At 42.9% G+C, this 17,743-nt stretch overlaps 1 protein-coding gene across 1 annotated transcript; it reads right to left on the reverse strand.

Moving 5' to 3' along the window:
• Positions 1-711: 711 nt before the first annotated feature.
• cdk15 (cyclin-dependent kinase 15) lies at positions 712-12,602 on the reverse strand. The gene is made up of 13 exons (XM_086283707.1): positions 12,138-12,602; positions 9,656-9,793; positions 9,475-9,569; positions 8,364-8,443; positions 8,152-8,246; positions 7,582-7,644; positions 7,350-7,473; positions 3,857-3,977; positions 3,692-3,785; positions 3,515-3,578; positions 1,699-1,747; positions 1,379-1,521; positions 712-1,182 (listed from the first exon to the last, which is right to left on the reverse strand). The coding sequence occupies exons 1-13, from the start codon at positions 12,318-12,320 to the stop codon at positions 1,070-1,072; spliced, it is 1,362 nt and encodes a 453-aa protein (XP_086139833.1). The 5' UTR covers positions 12,321-12,602; the 3' UTR covers positions 712-1,069.
• Between the last annotated feature and the right edge of the window lie 5,141 nt (positions 12,603-17,743).

Here is a 17,743-nt window from a genome sequence, read left to right on the forward strand (position 1 = left end):
GTTTGGTGGTACCTGCTCAGTCGGGGTCGGTGTGGTGTCAACAGACTGCATGCAAATAATTGGCCAGCGAGTAATGACTCCATGGTCCATCTATGAGGTGCAGATGATTACCATCAGTTTAGCAGCAGGTATACCATCACTGAGATGTCCTCTTGTTCTTCAGTTGCGTCGCATAAAAATGATGTCACAGGACTTTTGGCCTGCGTTGCTTCAATGATCCAACCCACATTGATGTGGCACTCAAACGAAATTGAAAACTACTGAAACTGAGTCGAGTTGAGTCGAGTAGGTGGCAACGGAAAAGCAGCAATAGCGTGAGAGCCAGGGTACACCCTGGACAGGCCTCAAATCTGTTGGAGTGCTAAAACAAAAATTAATTTAAAATTATTTTCTAAGAAAATAAAAAACAAAAACAACCAAAATCTGCCCACAATAAAAACATAAAAACCCACATGTTCTAGTATTTTTTTTTTAAATTAATTATACTTTTAATTTTTCATATTGTTACAGTGCTGTGACAAGTTGTGAGGTGTCAGTGAGGTAGGGGATGAGGGGAAGATCATCAGTCAGAGGTAAATACAGTTAAATCAGGTCCATCCAGTAGCCCCCCTCTCTCAGCTGTTGGCTTGTTTGTGTATCAGAGGACTAACAAAGTTTCAGAGGTCGAGTTTTATCCAGTTAGAGTCAGAATACAGAAACACGCTGTGTCTCTCAGTGCGGGTTGGCCTGGAGCTTTATTAATAAAGCTTCATTCAAAATTCATGAGGAGTTTCATGGGACTCGTTAGTCTGCTGCTAACAGATGCTAATGAATGCTAACAGAAGACTGCAGGGACGGTTTATATTTACATTGGCAAGAAATCAGATTTACATAAGATCTTAACAGCCGATCTGAGTGAAAGTTTGACATACACATCTTTATTTAAACCAGAAAGACTCTCCAAACTGAACTGCAAACATTTAATGGCACTGTATTAATATCACTTTAAAGTCCAGTTTGTGTCTTCAGAGAGACATCTGGGTTTGTTCTCCACTCCACAGATCTTGACGCGCTGCTTATGAGATTTCAGTCACCAGAATTTAGCAGAGGGCAGCAGGGAAGGTTTGACCTTGCGCCCAGGGTTATAGATGTCTCTAACCTCCGTTTCCAGACGAATGCCAGGAACCTTAAAGATGGACACAGCTGACAAAGAAAGAAAGAGAAAAAAATGAATTTAAGCCTTAAACAGCTTTTTGTTAAAAAAGGATTTATGATCATACATCTATAATGTATCTATGTTGGAAATTCAAGTAAGTGCTGCTAGGTGAGTGCTGAATTAACAGAAAATATGTTCTTTAAAGTTTAGCTGCAATATGGTAACATTTAAGTGAGTTCTTACTGTCTCTGAGGTGCATGATGGGAGGAGGCAGTGTGTTGAAGTACAGGTGCTGCATGGCGTCCGGAGCCGAGATCCTGTCTGTAGGGACCACCTTTAGCATCTCCTGGGCCAGGTCCTCGGTCTTATATGGCAGCTGCTCCAACCTGATCCAGATCAACACAGGCAGATGGAGGACTACAGAGTCAAGTGATCTAACCTGGTCTACATGTGGACTGTTGGACTGTCTACAGTTAGCACAGATGAAGGACTGTCATGTGACTAATGTTTGCATTTCAAAGTGTGTTAGCAGGTTAGCATGTGTGTGCCCATATAAAAGTTACCTTTTCCAAACGGTCCTAAGCTGCTTTGGTTCTGAGTAAAGAAACCGCTCTGTGGAAGAAAAAAAACCCCACTCAATTAGCAATTAGCAAATGTTAACATGGATCTAAAAATGTTCCCATGCTTTGCACTTCAGCTGGTTTTTACCCTACATTTATTATTTTTGGGGGAATGAAACAGCTTCAGTCTGTCATTGATGCCCTAATATGTGTCAGCAGATCACTGAAACCTCTCAGGCAGCTTTTTAAACTGTCTTCTTTTCAGGTTTCTGAAGGATTTGTGGAAGTTTGTTCTGGGATGACATGAGAACTAAATGGTGTCAGACTGAATCTAAAAGTGTGTGTTATCACTGTGAACAGCTCAGGTCTCATCACTCTAAAGGTGGTGTGTGAATTCTTGGGGGAACCTGATCTTTAATGTTACAGCTCTATGTGGGTTGGCCTGAAGTTACAGTTTACTGTAAAAGATGACTTTATCCAGTGATTCATGAGCAGCTCAACCACTGATCTCACTCTGTGGTTAATTTCTTCTCGTCTTTGTTCTCTCTTCTCACACCCACATGATGTATCAGAGACCCTGTCAGACTTGCAGAGCAGAGTTTGCCTCAAAGTCTGAGAAATCATCTCATTTTAATCCGAGTAAAACTATTAAAACAGGAAACGTGGAGACATATTGCCTCCCGATGGAAATTTTGAGTCACTGCACACAAGTAATGACCCTTAATGAACCCCAGGCATCACAGAACAACTGTGAATGTTTACAAGACAAATTCATGCCACCTCCACAAAAACATCATTGATTTAATTAGCCTGTTTATATAAGACTAAAAAAATTGTATTTAAATTTTAAAACCGGTCAGAGCAGACACGCTCCGTTTTGTGTAACTATTTTAAAATCCCGGTAGCACTGCAACCACGTGAGCTAGCGCAATAATCTTTTTTGCATATGAAACCGGAGGAGTTGTACTTACATCTTGTCCTCGGTCACGGTTTCCTTCCACATAAAGCTTTACAAAAACTGCATAAAAAGCACTTGCAGCAACAAAAACATAATATTCCAGAAACACACTTAGCCGATCCGATCAGCTGTTCGTAACACTTCCTATGTCCATCAGCGCGAACTATCGCATGTCCGCCATGACCTGCCCGAAACCGGAAGTGATGTCATTTTCGCGGAAATGTAGTTTTTTACCATCAAGGCCTCATGAGCCTATACTGGTGTTTTTAAAAGTTATGTTTGACTTTATGAATTTCTGTGTCGTTTCTGGGATGCTTAGGACTCATATTGCACTGCTGGAAATAGTTTATTTTGATGCATATGCTGGTTTTTTTTGCAAATTTGCACTATAATATTTATTTTCGTTTTTCCTGCAGTATATAAAAATTGGTGTATTTCAAAAATAAAACTATGAAGACATTCAAAATAAATTTCCTGTGGTGGGAAACTATTTTGTGCAACTTTTTTGTATTTACAGTTTTGAGGGATAAGCCTCTTAAATTTCTCTAACTAGAAATATGTGTTAACAAAACAAAAACGATTTTCAATTTTTTTGTAGTTTATTGCACCTTTTTGCAATTTATGTAATTACTATGCACTTAATGCATGCATATTATTAAAATTTAGGCTGTAATGGTTGTATTGATGTATAGCAACTTGAAATGCTCCCAAAAATGGCTCCACAGCATGTAAAAATATAATATAAGCTCTGGCGGAATTGGTTCTATGGTAGGTCTTAAAGGGTTAAAACTGTGAAATAACAGCAAAAACAAAAACACTAAATAGAGAGTTGCATGTGTCAGAGGTGTTATCTAAACGTACCTGGTCTGTAATTGGGTAGAAGGCTGACACCAGGCCAGCTGTCCTCAGAGGAGAGGCCCAGGACCTGCAGGGTTACATCATCTTAATAGTATTAGTACTTAATGTGAGTATTATTACAGTGTAATATCACACAGTAGTACTATTTCGTGGATCAGTGATATAAACAGTGTTACTGACCTCCCAGATCTTCTGCAGCTGGTCAAACTCATCAGAGACTCCTGGGAATGCTGGCGCCCCCTGCAGCATCTCTATGAAAATGCACCCAGCCCCCCTAATTCAGAAAAAGCAAACTTTATTCACACAGTCACAGCCGACAGCTGAATTTGAATAATCGGTACTGACCATATGTCTAGAGCTGTGGAGTAGTCTGTGGATCCCAGCAGGACATCAGGGGGGCGGTACCACAGCGTCACCACCTCCGAAGAGAAGGTCTGACTGGGAATGGATTTGGACCGAGCCAGACCTGCAACAGAACCAGAAAACATTTGAAAAAAACATTTTAACTTTGCATTTTTTTTACTTTAAACTAGTTAAATTGTCTGCTTTAATCCTCCTTGAATCGCTACCTTATCGTGGTGGAGGGGTTTGTGTGTCCCAGGGATCCCAGGGGCTATGTTGTCTGGGGGCTTTTGGGGACCTGATATGTTTAATATGCTGCTGAGAATATAGCCCAGAAGAAGCGTATAGTATAGCTTTTATTTTGGAAAGAGCCATTTCTCTGTAATAAACTCTCTTTTCCAAAGATGAGTGATTTCTTGATCAGATAGATTTATTTTTTTATTACTTTGTTGTTTCAGCAACATTAAATTTAAAAACTGTACTTTTGAGTTAAGATATATATTTATAATTTTAATAAATGACAAATTAAAAAGGCATGAATATTTTTTGTATCGAAAGAATATCGAACCGTGACACCAAAGTATCGAACCGAACTGTGAATTTTGTGTATCGTTGCACCCCCAATATATATATATATATATATATATATCCTCCTTGAATCGCTACCTTATCGTGGTGGAGGGGTTTGTGTGTCCCAGGGATCCCAGGGGCTATGTTGTCTGGGGGCTTTTGCCCCCTGGTAGGGTCTCCCATGGCAAATTGGTCCTGGGTGAGGGACCTGGGTGGAGCTGGAAGGTGCTCCACCTGGAGACTCTGTTGTCCTGCTTGCTGGGAGACTTCAATGCTCACGTGGGTAACGACAGCGAGACCTGGAGGGGCGTGATTGGGAGGAACGGCCTCCCTGATCTGAACCCGAGCGGTGCTTTGTTATTGGACTTCTGTGCTAATCACAGTTTGGCCATAACGAACACCCTGTTCGAACATAAGAGTGTCCATAAGTGCACGTGGCACCAGGACGCTCTAGGCCGTAGGTCGATCATCGATTTTGTAATCGTATCACCAGACCTGCGACCATATGTTCTGGACACTCGGGTAAAGAGAGGGGCTGAGCTGTCAACTGATCACCACCTGGTGGTGAGTTGGATCAGGTGGCGGGGGAGGACACTGGACAGACCTGGTGCACCTAAACGCGTAGTGAGGGTGTGCTGGGAACGTCTAGCAGAGGCCCCAGTCCGTGAGATCTTCAACGCACACCTCTGGCAGAGCTTCAACAGCATTCCGAGGGAGACTGGGGACATTGAGTCCGAATGGACCATGTTCAGCGTCTCCATTGCCGAAGCTGCTGCATTGAGCTGCAGCCGCAAGGTGGTTGGTGCCTGCCATGCGTGGTGGTAATCCCCGAACCAAATGGTGGACACCAGAGGTGAAGGGAGCCACCAGGCTGAAGAAGGAGTCCTGTCGGGCTTGGTTAGCCTGTGGGAATCCGGAGGCAGCCGACAGGTATCGACAGGCCAAGCGGAATGCGGCTCGGGCAGTGGCTGAAGCAAAAACTCGGGTGTGGGAGGAGTTCGGAAAGGCCATGGAAAAAGACTTTCGGACTGCCTCGAAGAGATTCTGGCAAACCGTCAGGCGTCTCAGGAGGGGAAAGCGGTGCTCTACCTGCACTGTGTATAGTGCTGGCGGAGCGCTGCTGACGTCGACTGAGAAAATTGTCAGGCGGTGGAAGGAATACTTCGAGGACCTCCTTAATCCCACTGACACGTCTTCCGAGGAAGAAGCAGTGTCTGGGGATGAGGGGAATGACCCGCCAATTTCCGGGGGCGAGGTCACTGAGGCAGTTAAACAACTCCTTGGTGGCAGAGCCCCTGGTGTTGATGAGGTCCGCCCCGAGTTCCTGAAGGCTCTGGACGTTGTAGGGCTGTCCTGGTTGACACGCCTCTGCAATGTTGCGTGGAGATCAGGGGCAGTACCTGTGGACTGGCAGACCGGGGTGGTGGTCCCCATCTTTAAGAAGGGGGACCGGAGGGTGTGTTCCAACTACAGGGGGATCACACTCCTCAGCCTCCCTGGGAAAGTCTATGCCAGGGTGCTGGAAAGGAGAGTTCGTCCGCTAGTCGAACCTCGGATACAGGAGGAACAATGCGGTTTTCGTCCTGGTCGCGGAACACTGGACCAGCTCTTTATCCTCTCCAGGATACTTGAGGGTGCATGGGAGTTTGCCCAACCAGTCTACATGTGTTTTGTGGACTTGGAGAAGGCATTCGACCGTGTCCCTCGGAGTGTCCTGTGGGAGGTGTTGTGGGAGTATGGGGTGTCTGGCCCATTGCTACGGGCCATTCGATCCCTATACAACCGTTGCAAGAGCTTGGTTTGCATCGCCGGCAATAAGTCGGACTCGTTCCCGGTGGGTGATGGGCTCTGCCAGGGCTGCCCTTTGTCTCCGGTTCTGTTCATAATTTTTATGGACAGGATTTCTAGGCGCAGCCAAGTGGCGGAGGGCTTTCGCTTTGGTGGCCTCAGAATCTCATCTCTGATTTTTGCGGATGATGTGGTTCTGTTGGCTTCATCAGGTGAGGGCGTCCAGCTCGCACTGGAACGGTTCGCAGCCGAGTGTGAAGCAGCGGGAATGAGGTTCAGCACCTCCAAATCTGAGGCCATGGTTCTCAGCCGGAAAAGGGTGGAGTGCCCACTCCGGGTCGGGGATGAGTTCCTGCCCCAAGTGGAGGAGTTCAAGTATCTCGGGGTCTTGTTCGCGAGTGATGGGAGAAGGGAGCCGGAGATCGACAGACGGATTGGGGCTGCAGCTGCAGTAATGCAGACGCTGCACCGGTCCGTCGTGGTGAAGAGGGAGCTGAGTGTAAAAGCGAAGCTCTCAATTTACCGGTCGATCTACGTCCCTACCCTCACCTATGGCCACGAGCTGTGGGTGGGTAGTGACCGAAAGAACGAGATCGCCGATACAAGCGGCAGAAAAGACCTTCCTCCGAAGGGTGGCTGGCCTCTCCCTTAGAGATAGGGTGAAAAGTTCGGCCATCCGGGAGGGGCTCAGAGTAGAGCAGCTGCTGCTCCACATCGAAAGGAGCCAGCTGAGGTGGTTCGGGCATCTGACAAGGATGCCCCCTGGGCGCCTCCTGGGTGAGGTGTTCCAGGCATGTCCCACCGGGAGGAGGCCCCGGGGCAGACCCAGGACACGCTGGAGAGATTATATCTCTCAGATGGCCTGGGAACGCCTTGGTATTCCCCCGGATAAGCTGGAGGAGGTGGCTGGGGAGAGGGAGGTCTGGGCCTCTTTGCTTAGGCTGCTGCCCCTGCGACCCGGCCTCGGATAAAGCGGATGAAGATGGATGGATGGATGTATATATATATATATATATATATATGTGTGTGTGTTGTTTCCAACTAGGTTATTTTACAAATCTGTTGTTCCTACAGGTCCTTGCTGACTAAATCTTTGCCTATTTCCACTTCTGCCCTGCAGCGTTGAGCCGGTTCTCACCGAAGTCGGCCAGTTTGAGTTCTCCGAGGTAGCTGATGAGCAGGTTTTGGGGCTTAAGGTCTCGGTGGAGGATCCTGCGGCTGTGGATGTAGCAGAGACCTCGCAGCAGCTGGAACATGAAGATCTGAAACACACGGTGTTGAGCCATGTTAAACATTTCATGGCGTGCTGCTCACAGCTGGAATGACACAGTACTGCCCCCGGCTGTCTGCTGCTGAGCGCAGCGACGTACCCGCACGTTGTGATAGCGTAGACCTCCAGGGTGCTGGATCATGTACTGGGCCAGATCTGTCTGCTGCAGAGACAATCTCTGGTGTTAAACTTCATTTTGATGGTGAGAAAGACCACAGAAAATTTGAAGCTTTTCTTTTATTCAGATACTCATGTTCATCATGTTAATATCATAAAAGGTTTGTTGTAAGACTGTTGTAAGAAATTTTACATAAAACATAATTTATGTTCAAACCTTATACCATAAATGTTCTACACAAATCAGAGATGGTGATCTGAGAGGGAATGACCCCCATATTAACAAATAAATAGATCAGAATGAAAACAAAAAAACAAACAATATATACATTAAAATAAAATTGTAAAAATTTATAAACATTTAAAAGAAAAAAATATAAAATGTGTGAATGCTAAAAATTGTAGCCTTAAAATTTTGTTCTGACTTTGGTTGAAGTTTGTGTGTGTGCGTGCGTGTGTGTGTGTGTGTGTGTGTGTGTGTATGTGTGTGTTGGTGAGTGCTCTGTAGCACCTCCTTCAGGTCACACTCAGCACTGAACAGCAGATTTCTCACCAGGTACTCAAAGACGAAGGTGAGTGTCTCTCTGGTGTGGATGATGTCGTGCAGGAGGACAATGTTGGCATGTTTCAGACGTTTGAGCAAAGAGGCTGTACACACACACACACACACACACACACACACACACACACACACACACACACACACATGTTTATGCACATGTTGCTGAAACTATTAAAAACTTAACCAGTGATCTAATTGGTCACCTTCTCTAATGGCATTGAACGGGACACCTTCCTCCGTCTTCATACGAATCACCTTCAGAGCAACCAGCTGCCCGTTTATCCTTCACAGAAGAAGAAATGTTTACAGTAAACACTTTATCACTGATCGATCACAACACAAGGAAGATTTTACGGGGCAGGGATAGTTCAGGTCATCCACTGAATGAGGTGCCCCTGAGCAAGGATCAATAAAGTATACATTTCTATTATAATGTCCAGTATGTATGAAAATTAATGTAAATATTACAAATTTTAAACTAATAACATGTCAGATAAACTACTGAAGTTAAAAATGAAACGTTCTTTTTAAAATGTGCAACATAACAGAAATGGACAATTAATATATATTAATGCATAATATATATAATAACAAATATGTATATACTTATAAACTCATTTGATTGAAAAAAATTGTAATTAATAAAATATTTGCGAATTTTTCCAAAATGTTAAGTATCTGTTAAAAAATAAACATTAACAATAATTTTAGTAATCCTAGCAAAACATCTGTCTAATATCTAACAATAAAAAAGTAAATGGACTGGTTCTTATATACAACTTTTCTACTGTCCTGGAGCACTCAAAGCGCTCTATAAAACATGCCGCATTCACCCCATACACACCCATTCACTATTATCTATACGGTGAGTGCTTTCTAACTATCATTCATGCTCCAATGGATGCATTGGAGAACAACTCGGGGTTAGTATCTTGCCCAAGGATATTTGGCATGCAAACCGGGGGAGGCAGGGATCAAACCACCAACCTCCCAATCAGCAGCTGACCTGCTCTACCTCCTGAGCTACAGCCACCCCGCAATGGATTGATTCGTATATAGTGCTTTTCTACTCTCCCGGAGTACTCAAAGCGCTGTATACTAATCAACATTCACACTCATTCACACTCCGATGAATGCAATGGATCTTGCCCAAGTCCCAAAAGATTCTGTAAAAAACTTGTTAAAACTAAACACAGGGAGATGTTTTCTTGTCTTTTGTACATTGTGACCAACATTCAGACTCAATGTGATCAAAACTTAAGCCACAATCTCATTGGCTGTTTGTGTTTGACTTGTATCGCGGTGAGCTCTGACCTGCTGATGCCTTTGTAGACCGAGGCAAAGGTTCCTTCACCCAGTTTCTCCAGACTCAGGTACGAGTGTGCTGCCCCAAACTCCAGACCTGCTTTCTGATCACAGCACACACACTAAATGTCACACAAGCATCACACCGCCTCACATGTTACCTCAAACATCATGTCATACGCGCCCTGACCCAGGTAAGAGGCTCCCGACTGCCCTCCCCTCTCAGTGGGTCGCTGTTGCTGCGCCCACGCTGGACTTTCAGCCGACGGGCCTGCAGAGTGTGGAACCAGTGAGACTGAGAGCCAGAGGTGGATGAGTCCGAATCCAGCTGAGACACACAGACGAGACCACATCAGGTACACATAAGGGATTGTTAATACTACCTTTAAAGCTCAAAAGATCATTTGAAACCTCAATACCAGCTTAAGAAAATCCTCAACCAATCAATACTACCTAAAATTGTCTTATCACCACCCGTGGTGACTCATATATACCACTTAACACTTCTACTGTGTCCTGGATTGCTGACTGTCTGTCAGAGAGGCCTCAGGTGGTCTGAGGTGGTGGTTGGTAATACTGGAGCTCTATTCCTGTTTACACCTCAGATTTCCTATACAACAGTGAAACCAGCAGAAGTTATCTGGGACGGCTGGGTGTTTTAAGGGTGGGCAGGAGTCGGACTACAAAGAGCTAGTGAGGAATTTTGTGGAGCGGTCGGGAAGAAATCACCTCCTTCTAAATGTCAGCAAGACAAACAAGACAGTGGTTGACTTCCAGAGGAGAAAAACTGCAACCAAAATCAATATCATGGGTGAGGAGGTGGAAACAGTAGACAGCTGCAGGTAGTTGGATGTTCACCTGAATGACAGACTAGACTGGAGGACTAACAGTGATGCCGTTTACAAGAAGGGGCTGAACAGGCTCTACCTTCTAAAGAAGCTCAGGTCCTTTAATGTGAGCAGCAAGATGTTGGCGATCTTCTACTAGTCTGTGAGAGTTAGTGCCATCCGTGTCAGAGAAACCTGCAGGATCAACAAACTGATCCTTAAGGCTGGAAGCACCATTGGTCAGAATTTGGAGACATTTGAGTCAATGAGGGTTAGAGGTCATTGAACAAGCTGCTCTCAATCATGGACAACCATCACACCTACTTCACACTTCTGAGCTCATTCTCCTTCAGACTGATTCAATTTCGCTTCAGGAAACCGTTCTTGCTGTTTTCTATAAAGCTGCACACTGATTCTTCATTCTGTCACAGGTGAACAAACCTGTCAACCATTAGATCATAAACATACTTTGTATTAAACCTTCATGCAGCTGTTTTTCTTATATATTTATTAATGCAATTTGTTCTTCTCTCTTGACCAACGTCAGTCGAACTTTTACTGTTTTAACTAACTTCATTTTTACGTTACTTTATTTTTCATCACTGTTGTAAGTTTATAAATTCCTGCACTCTCTCACAACATAAGATCGTCACCTGTGACCCTTTTATTTAGCTGTGTTATTTGTTGTGTACTGCAGACTGTAATATTGTTACCCTTTATCATTTTGCTGTAAAACAAAAAGTTCTCCTGTGGGATCAATACAGTTAAGAAAAAAAATAAAGAATGGTAAATAAAAAATGCAATAAAACCAGTCTCGGTCGTTGTGTCCTTGGGCAAGACACTTCACCTACCGCCTACTGGTGATGGCCAGAGGGGCCGATGACGCGATATGGCAGCCTCGCTTCTGTCAGTCTGCTCCAGGGCAGCTGTGGCTACAACTGTAGCTGCCTTCACCAGTGTGTGAATGTGAGAGTGAATGAATAGTGGAATTGTAAAGCACTTTGTGTCATGGTCCTGGGTCGTTGACCCAGCGTTTTGTGTTTTGTGATTATTTCCCTCTGTTCTAGTTATTCTGTGTCCTCCCCCCTTGTGTCCGGTTCGGGTTCTAGATTTCCTGTTTTGTTCTGAAAGTCTGTGTCTGTTGTCATTGTGTTCAGCTTGTGTCCTCCAGTCATCATGTGTATTCAGATCAGCTGTTCTTCCCTCCTGTGTGCGATTACCCGATTACCTTGTGTGTGTGTATATATAGTGGGTGTCGGTCTGTGTTCGTTGTCGGCTCGTCTGTGTTTCTTGGTATCCTGGTCCTTGGTCTGCGTCTCTCTGCTCCGCTCTCCGTTTTGTAAGATTTCAGGTTTGCTCTTTAGTTTCTCCCAGTTTAGGTTTGTCATTACTCATGCTTCATTGCCTGTTTTTGCCACTGCCACCGTGTAAATAAACTTCACTCGTATCATCAGTTTGCTGCATTTTGGGTCCTCCTTTTCCTCCACTCCACACGGCTCCCTCCGCCAGCCGTGACACTTTGAGGGTCTCGAAAAGCGCTATATAAATGCAATCCATTATTATCATTATTATGAAGTTACGTCCATTCAAAACATTAATTAAAAAGAAAAAAAGAAAAAAAAGAATATATATATAATTTATTTTTTTTAATTAATGTGTTGAATGGACGTAACGTCATATTTTAAATCGAGACAGCATACCCACTGTAAAAAGTTACAACATGCTATAACAGATTTTACATGTTAAATAGATCACAACAAAAGGATTACTCTTTAAAAAAAAATAAAAATAAAAATGATAAATAAAATGAAATAATTGCACTTTTTACAGCGGCTGATGTTTTACCTCAGCAGACGGAAGTGAAGCTGAACTTTTCCTGAAGTTCAACTCCTCCATCTTCACCTCTTCCTCCTCTTCTTCATCTTCATCATAACCTTTCTCCTCACCATTCTCCTCTTCCTCAGCACAGCAACAGCACCTTCTCACCCACTGCCCGGCCTCCCTCGCCCGCCGGGACAGCTCCTCCATCTTTTCACCGTCTTCTTCCTCTTTTCCGTCTCATATGACTCACATGGTTCAGGACGAGTAAACAAGGTCCCATGACCCTCACTCATCCTTCCTCCTCTTCCTCCCCCTCACTGTGCCCAGAAGGTAAAACAACAGGTCCATTGATGTGTGTTTGCTGCCCTCTGGTGGACACAAACCATCACTGGAGCTTTTCATATTAAAAAACAAACAAACAAAAATATCCCAATCAACAACAAGTCAACAAATAAAGACAAATAAAGAATAAAAGAACTCAAAGAAAAATAAATTTGAAGCTTTTAACCATCAACAGAGATCCTCCTGTGTGCTCTAAATGTATCATACAGCAGGTCTGTACATCCAGCTGCTAATAAGAAATACAATAAAAACAGAGAAAAATACAAAAACATCCGTTTCTGTTATATCCTGATAGAAGTGATGGATCTGTTTGACCACTGCAATCAATCTACTGAAGTCAAATTCTGTGTCATGGCTGGCAGTCAGTAAAACTGTACAATAAATTTTATCATAATTAGACTGTCATGTACTTAACCTCTGACAGCAGAATCCGGCCAAACAAATTAATTATAGGTATTAATTAGTTATTAATTATAACTGATTATCCAGTTAACTCAGTGACAGTCTCAGGTGATGATTTTAACACTCTGTAATACACCATAATACCTTAAGAAATGTGACTGAAGTTTAATGAGTACACCTCTGTCTCTCCTAGAACTCATCATTAAAGGTAATTTGTGGCCATCTGGGGGTGAGAATGTAAATTACAGGAGGTCAGGTTCATGTGGAGCCGGACTATTTATTTATATTTTAATTTTACTTTCAGTTTCTATTTTTTTACATCTCACAGCACTGCATAGACACTTATATAAGCTCTATTAGGTTTACAGTATCTCATTCAGGTATATTTAGAACACAGAAACATTTAAATAACATCATAGGTAATAAAGCGTGAATGAAACAACTTTTGAAAACCTTCCAGCTGTTTGACAAGAGATCTGGGAATTTCCGAGATGCACATAAATGCAGCTCATCGTCTATTTAATGTGGGTACTTTAGTCTCTGAGGTTTGGTGTGGTGTTTGGTGTGGTGAGTAGAGCTGGGTATTGATCTTGATTTCTATAACTGATTCAATTCAGTTCAATTCAATGTCAACTCAGACAGTCAGAAATATTATAACTATGACCATTCATCAGTACATATCCATATTTTTATATCTACATATAAAAACAAAGCTCACACTTGTGAGGCTTTATCAGAGGTGTAAACACAGCAGATGCCTTTGTGTCAAAGTAACTGAGGATAAAACACAGAAAAACATGAAGGAGATTTTCCTGGCCTGACTTTTTATAGCAGACAACCCTAAAAATATTCTGCAATAGATCAAAAACTGAACTGAACTAATCAACATATGAACATTACCTGATGCTGCTGAAGTGCAGCAAAGTTACAGAGGATTTATTAGAGACACAGCTAAGAGTTTTGCAATTTGGCTGGGATGACACATCCTTCATGTGCCGTGTACATACATACACATGCACTTTGTTCTTTTTCAGTAATTCTGTGTATTTCTGGTTATAAACATTATTTGCTGTTTACTATCACCATGTGATGACATCACATTTGTTTCTTTTGTTTTTTCTAATGATTCTGCAAACTGATCCGGTTCTTATTCTCCTGATTGTGAATGTGTCCTCAAATGCCTCTCTGGATGTTGCCTTCATTCCTAACGTTTTTCTTTCTGACCTTATTGTTTGTGACTAATGCTGATCGTCTCCGTGTGAAGGTAAGTGAGGCAGCCTGTAATGTTTAACGTCAGCTGTGTGCGGCTTAGTTCCAGCACAAATGTGCCCATAGTTCACGGTAATGGATTCACAGCTGGACCAACGAGCCAGAGTGTGCTCACTATTTTCTGTTAGCCTGTGTGTTCCCTGCAGTTATATCGGACTGTAAAAAGTCATTATTTACTACAGATGTGGTTCAGACGAAGATTTAACTCTCTGGGGTCCAGGGTATAATTGGCCGTTTTTGACTACTTTTGATTTTACCTCTATATTTCACCTTTAAAATATGTTTTTCTTGCCTTGTTTGGTATCATTATTTTCAGCACAACCATTTAAATCTATTTACAGAACAATCAGGTGTGCTGCATCAAATAAGAAGGCACACAAATTATTTGTGCCAGTCCAAAAAATGTAGTTTGTGTTCAGTATAAGACAGAGGAGAACACCAAAGGCCTAAACCCTGCAGGTCTGACAGCAGGAGGTGCATCAGTCCAGTTTTCCATGTGGGAACAGCGTTTACACTGGAATCTGCCTTTGACGGCTTTTTTTGGAGAAAATATGAAATTCAGCAGTATGACTGACACACAATACAAAACAATAACTACACAACAAACTAACTATCCAGTCGTTAAGTGATGACGTGATGAATCCTACTTCCGGGCCTAAAGTAGTCTGCGTTTAATATGGCTGTTGTGTTGTTAACATGTTTAATGTTTTGTATTTTCTTCTATTTAATCTCAAAAAGCTCCTAAAACAGTCAGTGATCACTGTTGACCTCCCTCGGCTTTTATTACCGCTAATCATTTATTTAAGCTCAGTTTTTAAAACCTTAGGATGTACAGTATATATATTAGCTGTATAATACCAGTAGGCCAGCTCTGATATTAATTTGGTATGGCTTCGCGGGCCAAATGTAGTTAGGCTGCGGGCCAAATTTGGCCTGCGGACCAGAGTTTGAAACCTATATTCCTGATAACTGTCTTTAGTAACAAGTATAACGCGTTATACTTGATAACAAGTAACAAGTAACGCGTTACTTAAATGAACCAAGCAAAACTGGTGTGAAAGAGGACTCCTGTCTGAATACAAGTAACACGTTACTGCCCATCTCTGCTGTTAACACACAAACTGTACCATATAGTTGATGGCTATGACTTTTTAAATCCACATTTAGACCAGAATTTTCAAGAAATCTCAAGTCATCAAGAAGTGGTTGCAAAATCTTGTCAAATCCATATTCCTCCCTGTCAATTGAGTTGAACAAAAGACACAGGTGAATATTTGCAAGTGAGGATTTCCACTCTGGTGGCAAATTCTTCAAGGTAAAATACACAGCTCCTAGCTTATGTATGAAAAGAAAAGAAAACCAAAGAAAGAATGCTTGGACACTGCTAGCATAATGGATAGGGAATTATTAAGTGATAAGAACAAGTAATCTGATGTATTGTAATCATTATGAAGCTATAATTTGAGATACAATAAAAGATACAGTAAAAAAAAAAAACGTGTTTGTATCCATATCGGATCAGTATCGTCGATACCACCCTGGTAACTGGTAAACAGAAGTAACCTTTTTTACTTCTGTGCACTTCAACATTTTTAAAGGGAAACATTCACTGCAAAAATTTAACAAAGTGCAGTAAGGTGCTATACTTACTCTCCACACCTCTCCACCAAATCCCCAATGCAAGTCTTCACAAGAAGCTTCCTTGATGGCACTGACAGGGTACCTGTAGTCTCATACTCCTTAAGAATCTGTGGGGCTTTCCTCTTGAGTAGTGACTTTAGGGGTTGACTTTGTTCTTCTGTGGTAATGGTAGACTGTGTAAAGGCAACACCAGACATTGTATCTCTCTGCAGTAATCTTCAAAGTCATGACAGCAAATTTCCACAGAGCATAGAAGTGTGAGTTTACTCAAAAAGCTGCAGCAGAAGAAGGTGGTTTCTTAATTACCGTGATTATAACACAATGACTAAAAGAAATTCTGAATAATAATTAAATTGATTTTATCTTATAGTTGCTACTTGGTGAACAAATCTGATCCTGACTAATAGTTAATAACTGTTAAAACACATGTTATGACTTAGAAAACTGGAGAAATGCAAAGTATACCTGATTTTGTCTAATCTCCCCAAGAAAGGTTTTCATTGGTGGCCCTCTGGCTGACAGGAAGATATGGAATCTATCAAAGTCACCATGCTTTGACGGACAAGGTAAGGAGTGACGGACAAGGTAAGGAGTGACGGACAAGGTAAGCGACTCATGTTGTAACTGACGTCAGACGCCGGAGATTTTGGTGGAAAATTAAAGCAAATGGTAGTTTAGATTTGAACAAATTCATTTAAGCTTCAGTATTACCAAATACACTTATCAATTGTCTTATAACTAACAATATTTGTCTAAATAATCTCCAACACCCTGGAGAACAATGGGGAGAGTTTAGAGACTCTCCAAGATTATATTGATCAGTGCTTTCAGGATCTCGTGATGAAGAAGGCCCAGTGTGCAGCTTCCCCGGCCAAACCTGAGACGCCGTCGTCGAAAAGACAACGCCCGGCAGATTCCCCCGGCACAACATCGCCAGCCGGCAAAGATATTGCTGACATACTGGAGTCAATCGACAAGCGATTGTCCAGTTTCGACGCAAGGCTGTCCTTGGTGGAGATTCTTCACCGGGAATTTAAATGCTTGCGAGAATCCCTGGAGTACAGCCAGCAGCAGGTGGAAACGCTTGCTGCTGAAAATGCCACGCTAAGGGAGTCGGTGAAATGTCTCACAGAAAATGTTACCCAGCTCAATAGAGAAAATAAAAAAATAAAAGAAACAGTTATTGATCTACAAGCTCGTAGCATGCGTGATAATCGGGTATTTTCTGGTATTCCAGAAGCCGCTGGAGAGGACGCGGAGACCACGGTAAAAAGCTTCATCAAAACCCACCTGAAGCTGCCGGAGGACACGGTGAAGAACATCGTCTTCGATCGGGTGCATCGCCTCGGCCCCATGCGGGCTGCGACCGGGAGACCACGTCCTATTGTGGCCAAATTTGGCCACTTCAAACAAAAGCAACAGGTGAAAAGCCGCGGCAGGGAATTAAAAGGAATGGACTTCAGCGTGAACGACCAGTTCCCCAAAGAGATCTTGGAACGAAGCAGGGTCCTCTTCCCAATCTGACGCGGCTTCATCCAGAAGGGCTCCCGCGCTGTCATCACTGTGGACCGGCTGTACGTGGACGGACAGCTCCACCGCGACCCCAACATCACTCCGTGGCTGTATTAACCTCACACCAGATAAGAATCAGCTACACCCTTTCCCTATCCACTCACACTAACTTGCATTAACATCTGTTTAACTTACCGGTATCAAATCACATCTTAAAGTGTGATTTCATAGCAGAATTAACACCGTCACTCTCCGTCAGTGATTTAATTGGAATGTTTACGTTTTGTTTGTTTTTTTTCTTCTCGTTTCTTTTCCCTCTCTTTTCCCCCTCTTGTTTTTATGCTGCTCACCCCTGTCCTTGGTTTCTTTCTTTATTTCTTTCACTGCCTCGATCACCTGCTTCGACACTCATCCACAAACAACATCCTTTATTTCGACACATACGCGCTCAACGGCAGCACATT

This window comes from Aulonocara sp. 'chitande type north' Nkhata Bay, linkage group LG23 (assembly GCF_057382095.1).
Source record: "Aulonocara sp. 'chitande type north' Nkhata Bay isolate Kocher_YH1m ecotype deep benthic linkage group LG23, A_spYH_male_GT1.1, whole genome shotgun sequence".
NCBI classification, from domain to species: Eukaryota; Metazoa; Chordata; class Actinopteri; order Cichliformes; family Cichlidae; genus Aulonocara; species Aulonocara sp. 'chitande type north' Nkhata Bay.